The 19,831-nt window shown below is 34.5% G+C and overlaps 1 protein-coding gene across 4 annotated transcripts in view; it reads left to right on the top strand.

The window, feature by feature from the left end:
• The window catches only part of EMCN (endomucin), a 149,445-nt gene extending 130,181 nt beyond the window's left edge, over positions 1 to 19,264 (top strand). For all 4 annotated transcript variants that reach the window (XM_074276734.1, XM_074276736.1, XM_074276735.1 and 1 more), the window contains 2 exons: positions 7,490 to 7,564; positions 15,177 to 19,264. In XM_074276734.1, coding sequence (XP_074132835.1) covers positions 7,490 to 7,524 — 35 coding nt within the window. In that variant the 3' untranslated portion in view covers positions 7,525 to 7,564; positions 15,177 to 19,264. The remainder of the gene's footprint in view (positions 1 to 7,489; positions 7,565 to 15,176) is intronic.
• The last annotated feature ends 567 nt before the right edge of the window (positions 19,265 to 19,831 follow it).

Genomic DNA, 19,831 nt, shown 5'->3' with positions numbered 1-19,831 from the left:
ACACTTACTAGCTATGATGTACATGTATCATCTTCTCATATAAGACCTAGGCAAGTTGTTTAACCTATTACCTCAGTTTATACATCTGTAAAAATGGAAATAATAGTACATATCTCCCAGCATTTCTCTGAAAATCATATGGGATAATAGTTGGAATGTACTTAGTATAATGCCTGATACCTGGAGCATAGTAGATGCTATGTGAATGTTAACTATTAATATTATTATTTACCAATTACATTTTGAACATTTTTAGTTGTTTTTTTTTTAATTTTTAACTATCTTCTTTCTAAACTATGAGTTCCATATTTTCTCCCTTCTTCCCTTTCACTCCATTCTTACCCACAGAGAAGACAAACAATATAATATCGATTATTTATGTGAAATCATGCAAAATATATTGACTGGTTGTGTGATGGAGAGAGCCATCTGTACCCAGGGAGAGGACTATGAGAACAGAATGAGGATCACAACACAGCATTTTCTCTTTATGTTGTTTGCTTGCATTTTTTTTTCTTTCTCATTTTTTTCTCTTTTTGATCTGATTTTTCTTGTGCATGATAATTGTGGAAATATGTATAGAATTGCACATATTTAACATATACTGGATTACTTGCCATCTAGGAGAAGGGGAGGAATGGAGGAAGAAAAAAATGGGAACACAAGGTTTTGCAAAGGTGAATGTGTTTTGAAAATAAAATAAAAATATTGGCATATTAACCATATGGGGAAGGAAACAAAAAAAAGTAAAATGAGCAAATTATACTTTACAAATATATATTTGCAGTTAGAGTTCATCAGTTTTCTCTTTAAAGTTGGATAGCATTTTTTTCCCATTATGAGTACTTTCATAGATGATCATCATAGTTGCTATTATTGTACAAAATGACCTCCTGTTGGGGATGTGCAGGCTTTTGATGAGACAAGGCTCGGGTGAAGTAAAAGAATTTACTAAATTATAAGTAAAATTAGAAGTTTAAGTTTATTATAAATCATCAAGAGATCTCAAATGGAGCAGAACTCTTTGATGGAATTAGAGTTCTGTCTGTTCTGCTCATCCTCCCATTCTTCCCACTGTATATGATTTGAGACAATACAGAGCTATTGGGTTTGAATAGGCTTCAGTAAGGATATAGAAAGTTTGATTAGTGATAGTTCAAATTGTATAGAGCTTAAGTGGAGGTACTTAAGGTGAATTCAGTTCTATTGATAATTAAGTAGGGGTACTTAACTACTTAGCTTTAGTTCAGCTCTACAGAAAACTTGGGTGGTGTCTGCTGAACTCTATAGAAAGGTAAATTAGTGGTACTTAACAGAGGTGGGGTTGGGCTGGCTTCTAGGTCACGATAACATGAGAAATGACTCTTTTTGGGGTTTCCAGTCTCAGTTTCCCTTGTCAGATTCCCATCACCCCCAGTTCTTCTTATTCCACTTTGCATTGGTTCATGTAGGTCTTGTCATGTGGTTTTGTTTTGTTTTGCTTTTTTCCTGAAACCACCCTTCTTTCCATTTCTTATAATATGGTAGTACTCCATCATAATCATTTGCCACAACTTCTTTATTTATTCTTCAAATGATGATCATCCTCTTGGCTTGGGATTCTTTGTCACCACAAAAATAGAAATATTTTTACATATATAGGTCCTTCATCTTTTTCTTTAATTTCATTGGGGTAGAGACCTAGTATTAGTATTTCTGGGTATGCACAAGGAATATACACAATTTTATACCCCTTTGAGCATAGTTCCAGATTGCTCTCCAAAATGGTTGGACTATTTCACCAATAGTTCATTAATGTATCTATTTATCCTTAATCCTTCCACTACTTGCATTTTTAATAGGTGTGAGGTGTCAGCTCTGTTTTAATTTGCCTTTGTCTAACTAGCAGGGATTTAGAGCATTATTAAATTTCATTATAAGGTTTGATTTCCTCCTCTGAAAATTGTCTGTTCATATTCTTTCACAATTTATCAATTGAGGAATAGTTTTTATTTTTATAAATATGATTCACTATATATTTGAGAAGTCAGGAATTTATCAGAGAAACTTGCTTTAAAATGTTTTGGCATTACTTCATTGCCTATGCTATCTTTTAGCAAATGTAGTTTACCTGATTATCTCTTTCAAGTAAGTCTATTTTTTTTTTTTTTTGTTTTGTCTGAGATCTCACTTCCTATTCCTACCCTCTTTATTTTAACTGAGCTTAATAAATTCTGCTCCAGACCATCAATTCAATTCTCTCTTGTGTGTTTCATTCCCAAGTGTATTTCTTGTACAAATTGTTGGATTCTGATTGCCAATCTATTCTGCTATCCATTTACATCCTATGGATTAGCTCATCCTATTCATATCCACAGTTATGATTATTAACTGCATATTTTCCTCCATCCTGTTTTCTCCTTTTTCTCCTCTTTTTCTTTTTATACTGGTTTTCCTTAAAAGTCTGCTTACTTTTGACCATTGTCTTCCCTTATCATCCTTCTTTGTTATGCTTCCAATTCTCACAAATATCTTTTATCCCCTTCCTCTTCTGTATCTCTATTGTATAGATTTCTACATCTAATTGAATGTGTTGGGGGGAGGGTTCCCTCTTTGAATCAATTCTAATGAGAGTGAGATTTAAGCAGCACCTGCCACACTCCCATTTTTCCCTCTACTATGAAAGCTCTTTTTTACATGTCTCCTTTATATGAGAATCTCTCCCAATGATAGTTTGCTTCAGGCCCTTTCAGGATCTGTGACCCATTGGCTACATGTTTGACACTTCTAAATAATAAATCAAGCCTTTAATTATACTATTTATGAATTATACCATTTACTGATTTCCAAGGAGTAAATTCTCACATTGAATATTTAACAACCTGTCCACCAGTCATTTTAGCTAGTTCTAACACACCTCTGGAGCATCAGAAGCCATGTAATCCAAGCCCTTCATTTTTTTTTTTTTTTTTTTGAGGTAATTGGGGTCAAGTGACTTATTTGATTTGAACTTGGGCCCTCTTGACCCCAGGACTTCTCTACCTACTGTGCCACCTTGCTGTTCCCTAAGCCCTTCATTTAAAGATGAAAAACTGAGATCCGTGAAACTAAATGGCTTGGCTAGGATTGTACATATAGTGACCATCACTGGCATGAGTTGAACACAAAACCACAGACTCCACTGCAAGTATTTTTGCTTATTAAAAGGTTCCCTAAAATATGCCTGCCATAATGAATTTTGTTATATAATTCTTCCTAAAAATTTCAAAAAGTTAATGCCAATAATCTCTTGCTTTATCATGAACAGAAAAAAAGATAACTGAGAAAACAATTTAAAATACTTAAAATGTGCTGTTTGCTCAAAGGGAAATAATAATTGCCATCCTCATCCTCATCATCATTATCTAATTATTTTCATAGAAATTATGCATTTAGATTCAAATACTGATTCCTTCCATAGAATTGTCACCCAGTAGACAAAAATCCATTCCCATTAATTTGCTTTCTCCCTTCTCAATTGGGCCCTCATTGCCTTACCCAAAGGGATGGGTCGATGGGCCAACAAGGTGCATTACTTGTCTTTCCCTCTTTGTCCTAGTTGCTATACTTCAGGAAACAGATGATTTCAGTGGGAGGGAACAAAAGATTGTTTTCTGACATGGTGAAATAAAGATTTAGTTATTTTAAGTGGCAAAGATTTTCCAGGTTGCCATGTGAGCATTATTGCTTTTCTCCCAGGCGATTAATGTGGGTTTTTCAGGATCTTTAAATGATATGGGTGACATGGGATTAATTAATTACCTATAGAAATGTCAGATACCAGACAAACTCCCATCGTCTAGATTAGGGTTTATGTTGTTCCTGGTTATGGGACACTCACTTTTCATGATGTCTCTTCATATCCCTTCTATGCTTCATCAAAGTTATAGTACCTTTGGGCTCAGGCATCTCCTTGTTGTTCAGCTTGGCCTACGAGTTCATGATCATCTTAATACTGAAGTTAATAATGGAATTAGGGGATAAATTTGTATGTCATTGATAGAGGAAATTCCTGGCAATGTAATGCCATCTACTAATCCATTTTGCTATACTCTCTACAACTCATTGTTTTAAAGAATTGCCTTGAAATGGCAGCGAGGTTGTACAATATATTGACCACTGGCCCTGGAGTCAAATTAGGAAACTGAGGCATTGAGAAACTTTGAGAAACTTGCCTTAGGCCACATAAATAGTATGAAATACACGACTGGAAAACAAACCACCTACCTCCTACTCCATAGTGTTTCTAATTGAACTGAGAAGCCTTTGATAGCTTTCCCACAATAGACTCAAAATCTAGGGGATTTGACTGGAAAAAGAAAAAGATCTATTTATGAGCAAAGCTGCTTCACAGAGGAGCTATTGTCTTCTTGTTGGTAGGAAGTATGGCATAATGGATGAAGAGCTAACTTCAGAATGAGGAAGACCTGGATTCAAATCATTTTCTGAAAATCCCTTAACCTCTCAGTGCCCCAGGAATCTTTCTGTTACAATAACTGTTACAATAACTGGTGCTGACTTATACTGATGATAATTGCTTCTTTATTTTTCTAGTGAAATCATGGCTCTGGTCTAAAAATAAAATCATTTCACAGTCACGGAAGTCTAATTGATTCTATTTTCACAGATGATAGGGAGAAAAATATCCTTAGAGCCAATATGTAGGCATCCCATCTTTTTTTTTTTTTTGTACTTGCAGACCCACATGTGGACAAGTGATCCTCTATTTTTTTTCTTTTTTTCTTTCTGCTTTTTAATAATAGCCTTTTACTTTTATTTTCAAAACATATTCAAAGATAGTTTTCTGTAAAGGTCCAGGCTAGCTCCTCTGAAGGGCTCAGAATAAGTCCTTGCCCACGTTGGGCGTCAAATTGTAATGTCCTGATGTCTCTCAATTATTAATCGTTCTCTGGGAGGAGGTTTCTTTTCTCTGTGAATCCTTTACTCTGTGTGCACGTTTCTTGGGAGGCTTCTGGAGCCTGCAGACAGCCTCCTCTTCTTTTTCCTGAATCCTTGCTCTGAATCTCCTCCAGCTCTTGTCCTTCCCCAATCCAGACTGCTTGTTCAGGCCCAATGTTGCCTTCTTTTATCCTCCCAGAGAATGGGCTTGTGGGAAATACTTCAACCAATGAACTTGTTCCTTTTAAAGGTTGTGTAAACTCCTTTTAAAAGTGTGAACTAAAGATGTGAACTAGAGAATTGTTAAGTACCGACTTAGCACTTAATAAGAACCTAACAGTTTTAAACATTCACCCTTGTAAAACCTTGTATGCCAATTTTTTCTCCTTCTCTCCCCCAGAGATAGTAAGTAATCCAATATAAGTTAAACACTGCAGTTCTCCTATACGTATATCCATATTTATCATGCTGCACAAATAAAAAATGAAATCAAAAAGGAAAAAAAAAGCAAGCAAACAACAGCAAAAAAAGGTGAAAATACTATGTTGTGATCCACATTTAGTCCCACAGTCCTCTTCCTGGGTGCAGAAGGCTCTCTTCATCACAAATCTATTGGAATTGGCCTGAATCACCTCATTGTTGAAAAAAGCTATATCCATCAGTATTGATCATCACATAATTTTGTTGCTGTGTACAATGTTCTCTTGGCTTCACTCACTTCACTTACTATCAGTTTGTGTAAGTCTCTCCAGGCCTTTCTGAAAACATCCTGCTGATCAATTTTTTAAAACAATAATATTCCCTAATATTCTTATACCATTCAGTCATTCCCCAACTAATGGAATGGCCGTCATCTTAAAGAAACATAATAATGCCCCCTTTGAGATTAAGCAAAACTATAAAATGGGAAAAACAGATGCTGAAATGTAAATGGAAAGCCTTTTAGATGCCAAAATGTTATTCCATAACTTAAAAAATAAAAAAAAAAAAAATGTTATTGCCATAACTTAAAAAATAAAAGATCTGTAATATATTAGACTGAGCACAATAAGGAATGATGAAGGCCCTCCCTGTGGGAAGCCATCTCTGAATGGTGTGTGTATGTGTGTGTGTGTGTGTGTGTGTGTGTGTATGTGTGTGTGTGTGTGTGTGTGTGTTCAATAAGTTTTTAGTCATATCTGACTTCCCATTTGGAGTTTTCTTGGCAAAGATACTGGAGTGGTTTACCATTTCCTTTTCCAGATCTTTTTACAGATAAGGAAACTGATGCAAACACAGTTAAGTGATTTAGTCAGGACCACATAGCCAATAGATATTTGAGACCAAACTTGAATTCATAAAGGTGATTCCAAGCCTAGCATTCTATCCACTTTGTCACCTAGTTGTCCCATGAAGAATTGTTAATGGGAGAGATTAGACTTCTTCTTCTAACCTAGAGGAACTAGGCCTCATAATTAAAGTTTTGATTCAGGAGACTAAAAGGAAAGACTTTTGACAATCCTTGATTAAGGGTCATTTTCTCTTGCCAAAAAGATTACTGTAACACTTTCTGAAAAGAATACTATAGCAACCAGCCAAGGCAGACTTTAGAGATAGTGAAAAACCATACCCACCCAAGAAAAGAGCCATTCCAGGGAATTCAGTTAATTTACCCAACCATTAGAAATCATCGCATTCTATAAAGAAACCAGTGGCCAAACAACAGAGGCCAAACAATCTGCCTGATCTGATATAATAGCCATTAAGTGACTTGCTTAACCTAAGCCTACTAACAATTCATCTTAAACACTTTGCTCTATAATAAGCCTAACAGCAACCAAACAACTCAAAAATGTCTCCCAGAGTATTTCTAAAGGAACCCTTAGAGAAATAAAGGGCATCGAGGTCTTGCAATTTTAGAACTGTGAGTTGCTTTGACAAGGTATATTACCTACATGCGTTGGAAGTTCATAACCACTCTTCTTCTTGTATACTTCATATATATTAGTGACAAAATGGGCTACAGACTATGTGTAAAGTGTTTTGTAACTACTGTTCTTTTTGTGCTATTTGAATAAATATGTTTGCTAAGAACGAAGTCTACTAAGGGAAGCAAATTGGTGGGGGCTCATGAGTATCAAGAAGATAGTCAATCAAAAGACTGAGAATACTCAGTCCCTCTTTGATCCAATCTTCAATGTGACATAAGAGAATGATCTCATCAGAGATGCTAAAGAGAATTAAATTGAGGCCCAGAGAAGTTGAATAATTTGTTCAGATTCATGCAGGTAAAAAAATAGAAGAGGTAGGATATTCACCCAATCCTCCTGACTCCAAATCCAATCTTATTTCCACTATTCCATACTGACCCAATGTTCTTTTTTTAGTGGAAATAGAACATACAAATAGCAAACAAAGAAACTTTAAAAACTGGGTGGACACCCACTGAACTGAAGTGGGAGGCTAGCTGTGTCTGTGCTGACATTCTAGCAAGGAAATTGGGTTCTCTTTGAAAAAGTAGGCTGTGAAACTCTATTCCTGTTCTCATTCACTGTCTGAGCTCATAGATCAAAACATATCTTTTGTTCCTTAGATGAGCAGTCTGCTCAAGGAAAAAATAAAAATTGACAAGCTGATGAGTCTTCTCCACACCTGGGCCAATAAAAATGTAAGTTTCCTGCTTTCATTCCAATTGCTGTGATTTTCATTATTATCCATTATCATTAGCCTGCTGCAATTTAGGCTTGTTGGTTTATTTGTTGTTGTTGGGTTTTGGGTTTTTTTTGAGACCATTATAAATTTAAAAAGCTAATGGATTGTGTCAATGATATGTTCAAGCCCTATTTTTCTTTACAAAACTTTCAGAAACAAAGAAGGTCAAGAGAATGACTTTTTTTGAGGTTGTTTTGGAAATCCTTCTATATAACCTGTGGAATACCAGGTCACCTATCAAGAACAGTGCAGTATGATAATATATTACAGCACCTTTTGAGTGCTGTTTCTAGAGATGATTCAAGTGGCTTTCTTATTAGAAATAACAGTATATTTATATCACTTATTCATATATATTATCTTATATAAAGGCAACAATAGCCCTGTGACATAGATAATATTTGTATCATAATAAAAATTTATATGTATATATATTGCTGTTTTCCATGTACTTCCTCCCTAAAAACTGTGCTCTGGGATCATAAGATCGAAGGACTTATAATTGGAAAGACTTTGCAACTAGGTCTTCTATTCCTACCCTGTCATTTTACAGATAAGGAAATATGAACCAGAAAAATTTAGTCATCTGTCCAAGTTCCATAAGGTTGGGCAGTGAGGTGGAGCAATGGATAGAGTGCCTGGCTTAGAAGTCAAAAAGAAATGAGCTTTTTACTCTACCAGCCAAACAATTTACCTTAACTAGAACTCCTCATGGCTGCTTCATACTCTTCCTTGTTATGTAACCCTGGGCAAGTCACTTAACCCTGTCTGCCTTAGTTCCTTATCTAGAAAATAATCTGGAGAAGGAAATAGAAAATCACACTAGTATCTTTGCAAAAAACAAACAAATCCAAATGGGATCACAGAGTTAGACATAACAGAAATGACTCAACAGTAATGACAATGTCTCATATATAAGCAGAACTAACACAAGAAAAGTCTGTCTAATATGACATAGAAGAGGAGCAATCGCATAGCTCTTCTTCTTCCTCATTAACATGGTCCCTCATGCTACTCAGAAATAAGACAGAAGAAATGAGATGATGGGGCGTTACAATAGAAAAAGCATTAGCCTTGGAATCAGAAAGCGCTCAGTTCAAATCCTAATTCAGATATGGAAAACTAGTTGTGTAACATCCTTTTTCAGTCTGTTTCTTTATGGAGGTATCTTACAGGAGTGTTGCTCTGAATCCAACTAATAGTCATATATAATTATACTCATCTATACTCATCTCATACTCATCTATACTGTTAGATTCCCACAAACTGAAGTTCCCAGGATGACTATAATAAATATGAGGATAACTGTAACAATTACCTAGTGCTTTTAGAGTTTATATCATGCTTTTCTTTCCCCAATCCTTTGAAAGAAATTATATAAGGAATGTGATTAATAATCATAGAAATCTACACATTGACATGTTTTTTTTAGCATCAATAAAGTACTTTTCCTAACAATAACAACAATAAAAACCCTACAAGGGAGATAATGAAAGTACAAATCCCCATTTTATAGTTTAAGAAAGTGAAGATGTAGCTACCAATCATCAGATCTAGGATTTCCAACTCAGGTTTTCTGATTTCAAGACCAATTATCCTTCCACTGTGCTTTGTTGACTCTTCTAGATAATTTCCTGGATACTATTAAATATCCATGTCAGAGCAGGGGCATTTGTTAGGCGCTTAAAATGTTCAAAACACTAAGATAGGTACTGGAATACAAAAATTAAAAAATGCATAGCCTATGCCATCATTGGCCACAGCAAACGCTCTTTGGTTTTAGGACTAAAAATGAACTAAGACTTGTGGAACACCCTATATCCTTGTGACAGTGATATTCTAACCTCTCCTCCCATGCAAGATAAGCTAGTTTTTTCCTCAAGACTTGATTATCTTATGAGAGTAAAAGGGTTACACTGTTAATGTCATTTCCTTATTGTCTGAGTGAGTACAAAATAGCTATGAGAAATTCTAGTTAAGCTGTGATGTTTGACTGGTGGACCGTGATGGGTAACTAAGACAGGGTAGGTTCATTCAACTGAATCAAATAGAGATGTCTTTAATGCCTATTCTTGTTGAATTATCTTTCTGTAATAGCTAAATATGTTTCTAGTCCCTGTGATTTGGGCAGATTTCCTCCATGGAACTTTAACCAGAAGGAAACAATTAGATCAAATTGTGTATCTGTGTGATTCTGAACCAAGTATCTGGTATTAAATGCTATCATCCCTTAAATTTCCTCTCTCTTGTCCCCCTATCTTTGTCCTCATTTCAAAAGATCAGTGTGTTTCCATAAAGGCTAAGTTTGTGACTAGAAGACTTTCAGAAAATAGCTTTGACTGCATTTCTAGCTTGGGACACTTCTCCATTAACCCAACGATGTATTTTGAGAATCCACACCAAACATTGAGTGGGAGAATTATTAATGGCAAGAGAGATCAAGAAAGGATTTGTGGTATAAGTAATCATTGAGATGGCCTTTAAAAGATGGATAGGTATCCAGCAAGTGAAGACAGAAGAGTACAAACATTTCAGTCATAGAGAACAGTGTAGACTAATGTACATAGTCAGGAAAATAGAGGTCACGTCCAAGACACATAGAGTATCCCAGGAAAATGGGGATAAGGTAAGATGGGATCAGTTTGTGGAAAACTTTAAAATTCCAAGAAAAAAACAACTTGAATTCTATTCAGTATTGTTCCCTGAAGACTTTTGAACAAAGAGTGACATGATTAGGAGTATGTCAAAGGAAGGAGTATGGTTGCTGTGTGAAAATCAAATTGGAGGACTGGAGGGTAGAGAGACAGAAACATATTACAGTACTCTATTAAGACATCTATTAAAGCACTGGCCTTAGTAAAAGAAGATGGAAACTTATTCAAGAGATCCATTAATTAAAAAAATTAAGCATCTTTTTAATTGTTAAATCATTTTAGTCATGTCTAACTCTTCATAATTCCATTTGGGGTTTTCTTGGCAAACATATTGGAGTGGTTTGCCATTTCCCTCTAGTTAAATGACTTGCTTAGGAGGTAGTATTTGAACCTAATGTTTTGGTACCACAATTTGCTCTATTAAGCATATCACATATTATATATTATAATCATTGGGGCTTCTTCAATTCAATTACCATTTTAAGTGCCTAGTCTGTCAGGCACTGTGCTAGGCTCTGATTACACAAATAAAAAAGTAGCTCCTTCCCTCAAGGAACTTGCGATTTAATAACAGACAGTAATACAAAAATGGAATCTGAGAAGGAGAGCCGCCCTGGGGATATCCTGAGAATATCTTGCAACCTGAAATTAAAGCCAAGGAGAGCTGCAGATGCAAAGTGAAGTGAGCTGGAAATTTTATGCTTCATTCGACCATAAACTCCATGAAGGCAGATATTGAATCTTTGCTAAACCTTTTATTTCCTTTTTTCCCCTTCAACATGTAGTACAATGCCCCCTGTATAACTATTTAAAGGAATAAAAGATGTTTTTAAGACTTAAAGCACTGTCAATCAATTAATCAATAAATAATTAAGTTCCTATTATATGCCAAGGGCTGTGCTAAGGGTTGAGAATACAAATATAAAAAGGAAAGACAGTATCTACTCTTAAAGACCTTACAATCTAATGGAATTTTTAAAATGGCTAATAAATTATTAGGTAATTTTAGATAAATTTAGATAAAAATTAGAGAAATTTGAAAGAAAAAAATTTAACTACTAAGGGTATATAGAATACAAGGAGTATTTTGAGTAATAACATTAGAAGGCATCCTGCCAGATATTGGTCCCTCCTTATTATATTCCTTGAAAATGACCTTCCTGTAATAGAAAGAAGTCAAGAAGCAGAATGTGAACACCTGAGCTTTAAATCTGACTCTACCATAGACTAGGTCTCTATCTGTGGACAAAATATTCAATACCTTTGTATCTCTGTAAAAGGGGCAAAAATAATATAATACCTGCCACTCTCAAGAGATTATTCTTTTAGAGGAAAAAGATAAGATGATGTTTATGAAAGCTCTTTGAAAACTGAAGAGTTTAGATAAAAATAAACTATCATTCTTATTACTCTCTGACATACAAAGAGTACATGGAGGGGAAAGACACAGCTAGAAATAAGAAAAATCAACTTTACAATCTATCAAGTCAATTCAACAATTCAATTGAATTTGACCAGTAATTAATAGGTACCTATCATGTTATATAAAGACAAAACCAAAATGTACCCTTCCCTCAAGGAACTTCTTTGCCAAAGAGGAAAGAAATATTAGTAAATAGGAAATAAATACAAAGTAAATTTGGGGTCTTTGTTTAGTTGTTTTTCAATGATGTCTGTTCTTCATGAACTCATTTGGAATCTTTTTGGCAAAGAAATTAGAGTAGTTTACAATTTCCTTGTCCAGCTCATTTTACAGATGAGGAAATTAAGGTAAATAAGATTAAATGACTTGTTCGGATGTACCTAAGTACTTGAGGTAAAATTTGAATTTAGGAAGATGAGTCTTCCTAACTCTAATCCCAACATTTTATCCACTGTACCACTTAACTGCCCAAAATTTGGGGTCAGTGGAGCAGGAAAAAAAAATAGGTGGGGATGTACAAAAGCCAGCTCCCAAGAGCTGATTTTTAAATTTTAACAGTGAGCATTTATATCTCAGAAATTGACAAATACTACAAATCAGGACTAAAATTATTGTTTTGAGGAGTATCTAGACTTGAGAAAGAGTTGAAGAAAATGTTAATGATACAGTTTAAACTGAAAAGTATGCTATGGGTTTCTTTTTTTTTTTTTTTTTTTTTGCCAAATCCGCTATTAAACATTTGCTAGTACTCCCTTGAGAAACAGGCCACATGTAGGAGATACAGTTAAGCTGAGCTTTTCAGAAAGATGGAAGCTCTACAAGATAAAAAGGAGGAAGTAAGGCATTAGGGAGACAGACTATAGAAAGGAATGGAGATGGGTTTTGGATCTGTTTTATAGAACAAACAGCAAATAAGCCTGTTTAGCTAGAACACAGAGTGAGAGAAAAGGAGTAAAATGTAATCAGCAAAGAAAGGTATGTAAGAGCCAGATAATGCATGACTTTAAATGAGTGGCAATAGGAAAACATTATCATCATTGGGGCAACAGAGGAGACTTGAAACTTTTAGAGGAGGGATGTGACATTGCAAAATTTGAATTTTTAACTCATTTTAGTTGTTTTCTTTAAAATATTTTCACTAGAATTGCTTTTCTCTTAAGATTAGATAATAGTAATTGCTTTCAAATCTTTCAACTGTAAATGAAATGTCATCTAGAGACTGGAACATATTGGAAATTTACAGATATGAACTAGAAGTTTTGTAGAAATGAATAGAATATAGACTGTGATGTGCCTCTGACTTTCACCCTCCAGAGAAGGGGCCTTAACATTTTCTGTACCATAGATTCTCTGTCCCATCTCAGGATATTGTTTTTAATGCATACAATAAAACACATAGAATTGCAAAAGAAACCAATTGTATTGAAATAATTATCAATTTTTAATAAAGTAAATGCCTGGACCTCTTAAATCATAGACACATGAAGATCAATGGACACTAGGCTAAGGACCACTCTAAGAGGGATCATCATATGGTCCCTCATATTAATGATTTATATTTCAAAAGGAAATTTTAGAAAGCATACAGAAGGAAAGCTAGGCAATGAGGAAAAGCAAAAGATATCAAAAACTATTTTAAAGTGCCAAAAGACTTTGACTGATCCTGACTCTGACTGATCCTGAGGCCCTCCAGAGAGCTAGCCTAGGCATTTTATCAAGCAACTAGTAAGTGTCTAAGATTTGAACTCACAAAGGAGAATCTCTTCCTGATTCCAAGATGAGGACTCTATTCACTAAGCCACCAAACTGCCCAGCATTTATATAGTGCTTTACAAATAATATCTCACTTTATCCTCACAATGATTCTGGGAAGTAAGTACTATTGTGTCCATTTTATAGATGAAGAAATCAGATAAACAGAGATGAAAATAATTGCCCAGGATTTCATAACTACTTAGTGTTTGAGGCTGCATTTGGTTTCACCAGTCCAGCATTCCATACCAACTAGCTACTTCTTTATTGGGGAGTTGGGGAGTGGAAGGAGGAAGGAAAAAAAGCCAACTTTTTTGTAAGTTACAAAGCAACACATCAATAGGTTGTAAATAATGGTCAGATAGACTACAATAATGAATTCACTAGGATTATAGGAGGTTTACTGAAAGGTCTATTGTTGAAGCTATAGCTAACAGTGACCCCAGTGACCAGGAAAAGGTTTCTACATTCCCTCCAACCAGTACAAATAAGTCTGTTAAAAAAAATAATAAATAGATAGATAAATAAAGGAAAAATCAGCAGAGGTCTGACAGTACAGTCATTTTCCTACAATATTTACTATTTTGGGGGGTCATCTCTAGATAAGTCACTCAACTTCATTTGCCTCAGTTTCCTCTCAGTTAAAATAAGCTGAAGAATGACATGACAAACCACTTCCCACTGAAATGACTGAAAAACAACAAATCTCTTTTGGGAGAGCAGAGGATTTTTATTAATCTCTATTTTTCCCCAGCTACCTTTGGTCACATCAGCATTATTGCCATAAAATCACCATTGTATGATACAGCAGTATTTCATAATACAAAACACCCAGCCCCAAGTGGAGTGAAGGGAAAGGTCACCCTGATCTAATGATTGCACTGTATACTTAGAGGCTATAAAAACACTCTTGACTGGCCATTCTGTTATCTAGAAGAGGTAGCATGGTAATGACTGCAGGAAAAGGGAGCAGAAATCATGACAGTTTTAAGATGTAATGTTATCTATAATGTTTTCAGGTATTTTATTAAATATTTACCAACTTCATTCTAATCTGATATATTGAAAATAAAAAATAAACTAAGGAATGACAAAATATAATTGATTCATAAAATGGTTGCCATGCATAAGATACATAAATAAAATTCAAGTTCTAACACAAAACAGATGTTTAGGTTGACAACAGATTAATATTTTTTTTAATTTTCTTCTTAAGATGAATTTAACAATATCAACAAAAGCAAAAAAAATTTTTTTTCATTGACAGCACAGAAAATTAGTTTGAGAAATGTAATTAATTTATTTTACATGTTGTCAAATCATGTCGTATCCTTTCCTTTAATGTATCCCAACCCTCTTTCCATTTTCAAACCCTTTGGGAAACTAAAATTGTGAAATAATGAGCCATCCCTTATTCAAACAGAACAGGGGTTTTGTGAGATGACCTAAACCATGCAAATTCTGGAAATTGACTTCAAACTCATCTAAACAATTAATTAATATATTCAATAATCCATTAAGTATAAAAATCCAGCTAATTCTTAATTCTGTAATTCTACATTGACTTACTCTTTCCATAGAAAGATGGTATCCTCAAAGATCTTTACTTTCTCCAGGTAAAAAGGTCTAGTAAACTAATCAAGGAATCAACCTTGATTTCTGTGAACAAAGTATTATCAAATAACACTGATTCTTTAAAGAGGTTCATGCAGAATATTGAAACTTTTCTCTTTTTTCAGGTGTGAAAAAGCTCACTGCTATATGTGACAGGAGTTTCCCTTGAAGAGCAAATTTCAGTTAAAGACTTTATTCTAAGGACTGCCATATCACAGGCTGATGAACCAACTTACTGTATTCCTTCACTATCTCTTTTCAACTTGAAAATATTTACAATTTTCAGTCTTGGAGATGTTTGTTATCTCAATGGCTTTTTATTATCTGGTGTTCATATTTATTTTTTTCCTTTATATGTTAAAGCAGAACCTTGCAAAGCTGTTTAAAATATACTATTGTTCCTTTGTATATAAAAGTGTTTTATTCAGTTTTTTCACATGCCAAAAATCTATTTTTTGCATACCTGTGTATGTACATATCCTTTTATTGTGCTTTTAATAGGTAATTATTTTATTTTCAAAATGCTTACAGGCAATGTGAATGTGGAGGTAGCAATTATGTATTTTCTTGACAAATTTGTGTATTTCCCTATTATACCTTAACAATGTGTTAACTCTGGGACACTCAGCAGTGGAGTTCTGTAGTGAAACAAGGAAGAACAAAGACATGTCAGTCAATATCTGTTCATTTTTTATTCCCCATGTGACTAGGATTTGATACCTCTTGGATATTCATCAAAGAGATAAAAGCCTATATTTGTCATTAATCTATTCATTCTATACCCTTTACATGTATTTAATTCTTTTAGAATTTAGGAAATTGACCATTGTTGAATTTTCCTGATTATTAAAAAATGGACATTTTATAAGTATAAAATTGAGTTATCATCAGTCAGTGTACTACTATCTTAGAAACAGAACATACTGCTAGAAATCAGTCCAGTGGGAAAAAGATCGTCTCTGGAGAGTTGCTTTCTCAACCCTGTTTCTGTGTGCTATTTTTCCTTCATACACAGACCCCAAAAGTAAATCAGAAGAGGTTTTATGAGACATTTAGGCACTGATAAGCATGTCAAATCTAGCACTTTAATTTTTTGAGTATCTAAACAAAATTTTATTCATACATATTTGAGGAACCCAAGGTCAATATATAAAATGCAAACTAGTATATTTCTTTAATGTTTTCTTTCCCTTTTCTCTTGATAATGGTGAGTTTGAAGAGATTTACTTCTGAGGGAAATAGATCATATTTTTCCCAGCTTCCCAAGGACTGAAAATTTTCTAATATAAATTCAAGCACTTAGCACAATCCCACCATTCATGTTTCTCTACTTGTTTATTTAGAAAGAAGAGGAAGAGAAGGGAATGATCATAGCATTATATATTCAAAACTTTAAGGGACCTTAGAGTTCACCTAGTCCAACTTCCTCATTATATAAATGAGGAAACTGAGGAATGTGAGATATAGGAAAATGAAGGAGGGAGAAGAATTCTCCCCCCAAAACAGTCTTCGAAATGATGCACTTGAATCTAATCTTAAAAGCCTTGAAAGGCTTATGCAATCCAAAGAAAAAAGCCAGCACCTCCACACATAAGCAGTCATTCTAAGCTACTCAGTGGCTACCATTCTCCTTGGTTAGAAATTTGAAGAAAAGGAAGTTTCTCTTTTCCGCAAGTGATACCACACTTGAGTGGTAATTCAGCAGTTTAGCATATCTTCTAGCCAGTTCTCTCCCCCAGCAAACAAGGCACAATGGTGGCTAAAGGAGAGCTTATGATAGATAAATGTTCCTTTTGGAGGTTCTCCTGAGCTATCAAGTTCTGTATGGAATGAGAGATTTTATCATAAAGCAAAAACTTTTTAAAAGTATTATCTCTATGAGTAGAATCTTTGAAAAGGCAAATGATTACAATGAAGGCTACTCATCAGCGTGGGTAGAATTGTGTACAAATATTCAAAAATCACCTTGTTATAGATGATTTTATCAAAGATCATAGGATCATAGATTTAGATTTAGACTGTAAAATCCTTGAGAGCAGGGACTGTCTTTACTTTTCTTTGTATCCACAGAGCTTAGTGTTTAACAATTACCTGTTGACGAAACTGGAAGAGACCTTATAAAAGCCTTGTATTCCAACACCCTCATTTTACAGATTAGGAAATTGAGGTTTAAGGAGGTTAAATGATTTCATTAAGGTAATACTAGAATCTAACTTGGGACCTGTGACTCCAATTTCATTATTTCTTCCTCTGTACCATATTATTTAATCTGTTCCATACGTAATCTGCCACTTTTGCAGTTAGATAGATGATAATCAGATTTTCCAATTATCTAGTTTGTAATATCTTTTTTTCTCTATCTTATCTACAATTCTCTTTTCATTTATAAATAAGTTTGTGTCATAAATTAGAAGAAATGCTGTATTCTTCAAATCTAATTCTTCAAAGAATTAGCTCAAAGGTTAGGGTTCTACTGCTGTTATTAGGCATGGCCAAATGAATAGAATTTAAATTTCTCAATAGTCAAAATATAAACAAAAGCTAATTAGCTGGTGCTATTGTCATCTGAAAATAAGTGGATGTTGCTGCTGGCAAATAGGATATAAATTAGCTAGTGGAGAGAGATTTACAAATCCCTCTGCTAAAATGCTATGTCACACAGCATAGCCTAAATCTTCCTGCCAGAGGAACAATTGTCTGAGCTGTTCCTGGTCCTGATGTACATTCAAGTTCCATGAGTTCAACAAAGGCCATAATAAGAAATATTTACATTGAACCCTATAACTTTGGTCTGTTTCTTCCCATTAGACCCAAATACGCAAATCAACGGTCTCTTTACAATGCAGATGGCAACCCATTCCTTTCTGTGTGACTCTTGTACATGTTCTTTCTATTGAGATAAACAGGGCCTGGAATCCCTGAGGTCATTTTAGACTTACGTCATCCAGGGTTTTAAGTAAAACTTAGGCATATTCTATCTGACATGTTTTGATTGATCATATATTCTCCCTACCATAAACATGCATCATCATTACTTGTTATTACAGCTAGTAATCATCATGATTAATTAAACAATAATATCTAATATCAAGTATATGCCAGGTTTTTGTCACTACTTCTCAATCTCCTCCTCCCAAAAGGGAAGAGACCATAAATGGTTCTGTCCTTCAAAGAGGGAAATGCTTTGATCATACTATAATGTTCCCTCCTTTTTTTGTTGGGGGTCATTCCTGCAGAAAAGTTCAGTGTAAATCTGAACATCCTTCTAACATCAATTGCTGTCATTAATCTCAGTCAAGAGCCATTGAGGACATTGAGAAATGTTGGTATGAAGAGTTATATTTATTTAAGTATCCTTGACACCTAAGCAGTATTTTCCACAAAAGTCAAATGCCAATACTTCATCATGGTGTAGTAGGTGCTGGATTTGGAGTCAGGAATGTCTGGATTCAAATTAAAATGCTGAGAATGATTGAAAGTTCTATGTGAATGCCAGGTTTTTTGGTTTTTTGTTTTGTTTTTGCTGAGGTAATTGGGATTAAGTAACATGCTCAGGGTTACACAGCTAGGAAATGTTAAGTGTAGGAGACAAGATTTGAACTCAAGTCTTCCTGACTTCAAGGCTGGTGCTCTATCCACTGTGCCACTTAGATGCCCTGAATGTCAATTATTAGTAGTATTAAGGCAAAGACTGTAAAGTATATGTTCTGGCCAGATACTACAAAGTTGGAAAATCCTCTAGTGGACAATGTCAACACCTAATGATGAGCCTTACCAAATTTAGTAGTGCAGGCAACTCTCCATCATAAGGCCCATACATATCCACCAGCCAGACATTGAATAACACGACAGGGCCTTAGGACACATCTCTAGTGGCTATTAATTAATAATTCCTATTCTTCAAGGACTCAACCCTTACTACATGTCCAAATGTCTGGTTCTATTCCCTTTATAGCTTGTGTGATTCCCTTCCCTCAAAAAAAATACTCTATTTGCTCACAAAAACTTTGAAACCAAATGTTCATTTGCCTGGAGCCTTTTTTGAACAGACATCAGAATTTCTTTGATTATTTTGGCAATATGCTAGCAGCATAATTTCTCCTTCTGATACCTTGGTGCAGTCTAATAATATTCTGTGTGTTTAAATTATAAATGCATGCATTGTATAGTATTTGCAAGATTTTGCTTGGCAATAAAACCAAATCATGGGATAGAATACTTAATAGTGTGAAGTGTTGTTATTCCCATTCAAATACTATTTAACTATCCCAGAGAGATTAGATGTTTTGATCAATTTAAATTGGCCCAGAATTGTCACTGTCTTGGTGGCAAGATTTACTCATCTGCAGAGTGCAGAAATACTGTTTGTAATGCATATTCTACAAAAAGCAGTTTTTAAAGAATGGCACAATTAGCTGAAGGCGACATATCTACTTCCATCGTGGTCTACTTATTTTTAAAGATCCTTATAGCTTTTGAATTTTTAAAATGTCACTGGGTCTAAAGTTTCTATGTGTAGTATGGAGTTGAAGGTTCAGAATGTGAAAATTAGACATGGAATTAGTTTATCCTTTTAGATAAAGTTGGAAAGTTTTTGAATGTTAAAGACTAGAGGAATGGGGTTAAACAAGGGATGGGAATAAAAAAATTTTATTCTAGAAATGGTCTATTCTAAATATGTATCATTAACATAAATAAATAGTCATCATTTATTGAACACCACTAACACTGAAAGTCCTAAGACTTTGCTAGGACAAGACGATATGAAGAGACTTAAGAA

Source organism: Sminthopsis crassicaudata, chromosome 6, assembly GCF_048593235.1.
Source record: "Sminthopsis crassicaudata isolate SCR6 chromosome 6, ASM4859323v1, whole genome shotgun sequence".
In the NCBI taxonomy this organism is placed as follows: domain Eukaryota; kingdom Metazoa; phylum Chordata; class Mammalia; order Dasyuromorphia; family Dasyuridae; genus Sminthopsis; species Sminthopsis crassicaudata.
This window is presented reverse-complemented; position numbering and strand designations above follow the sequence as displayed.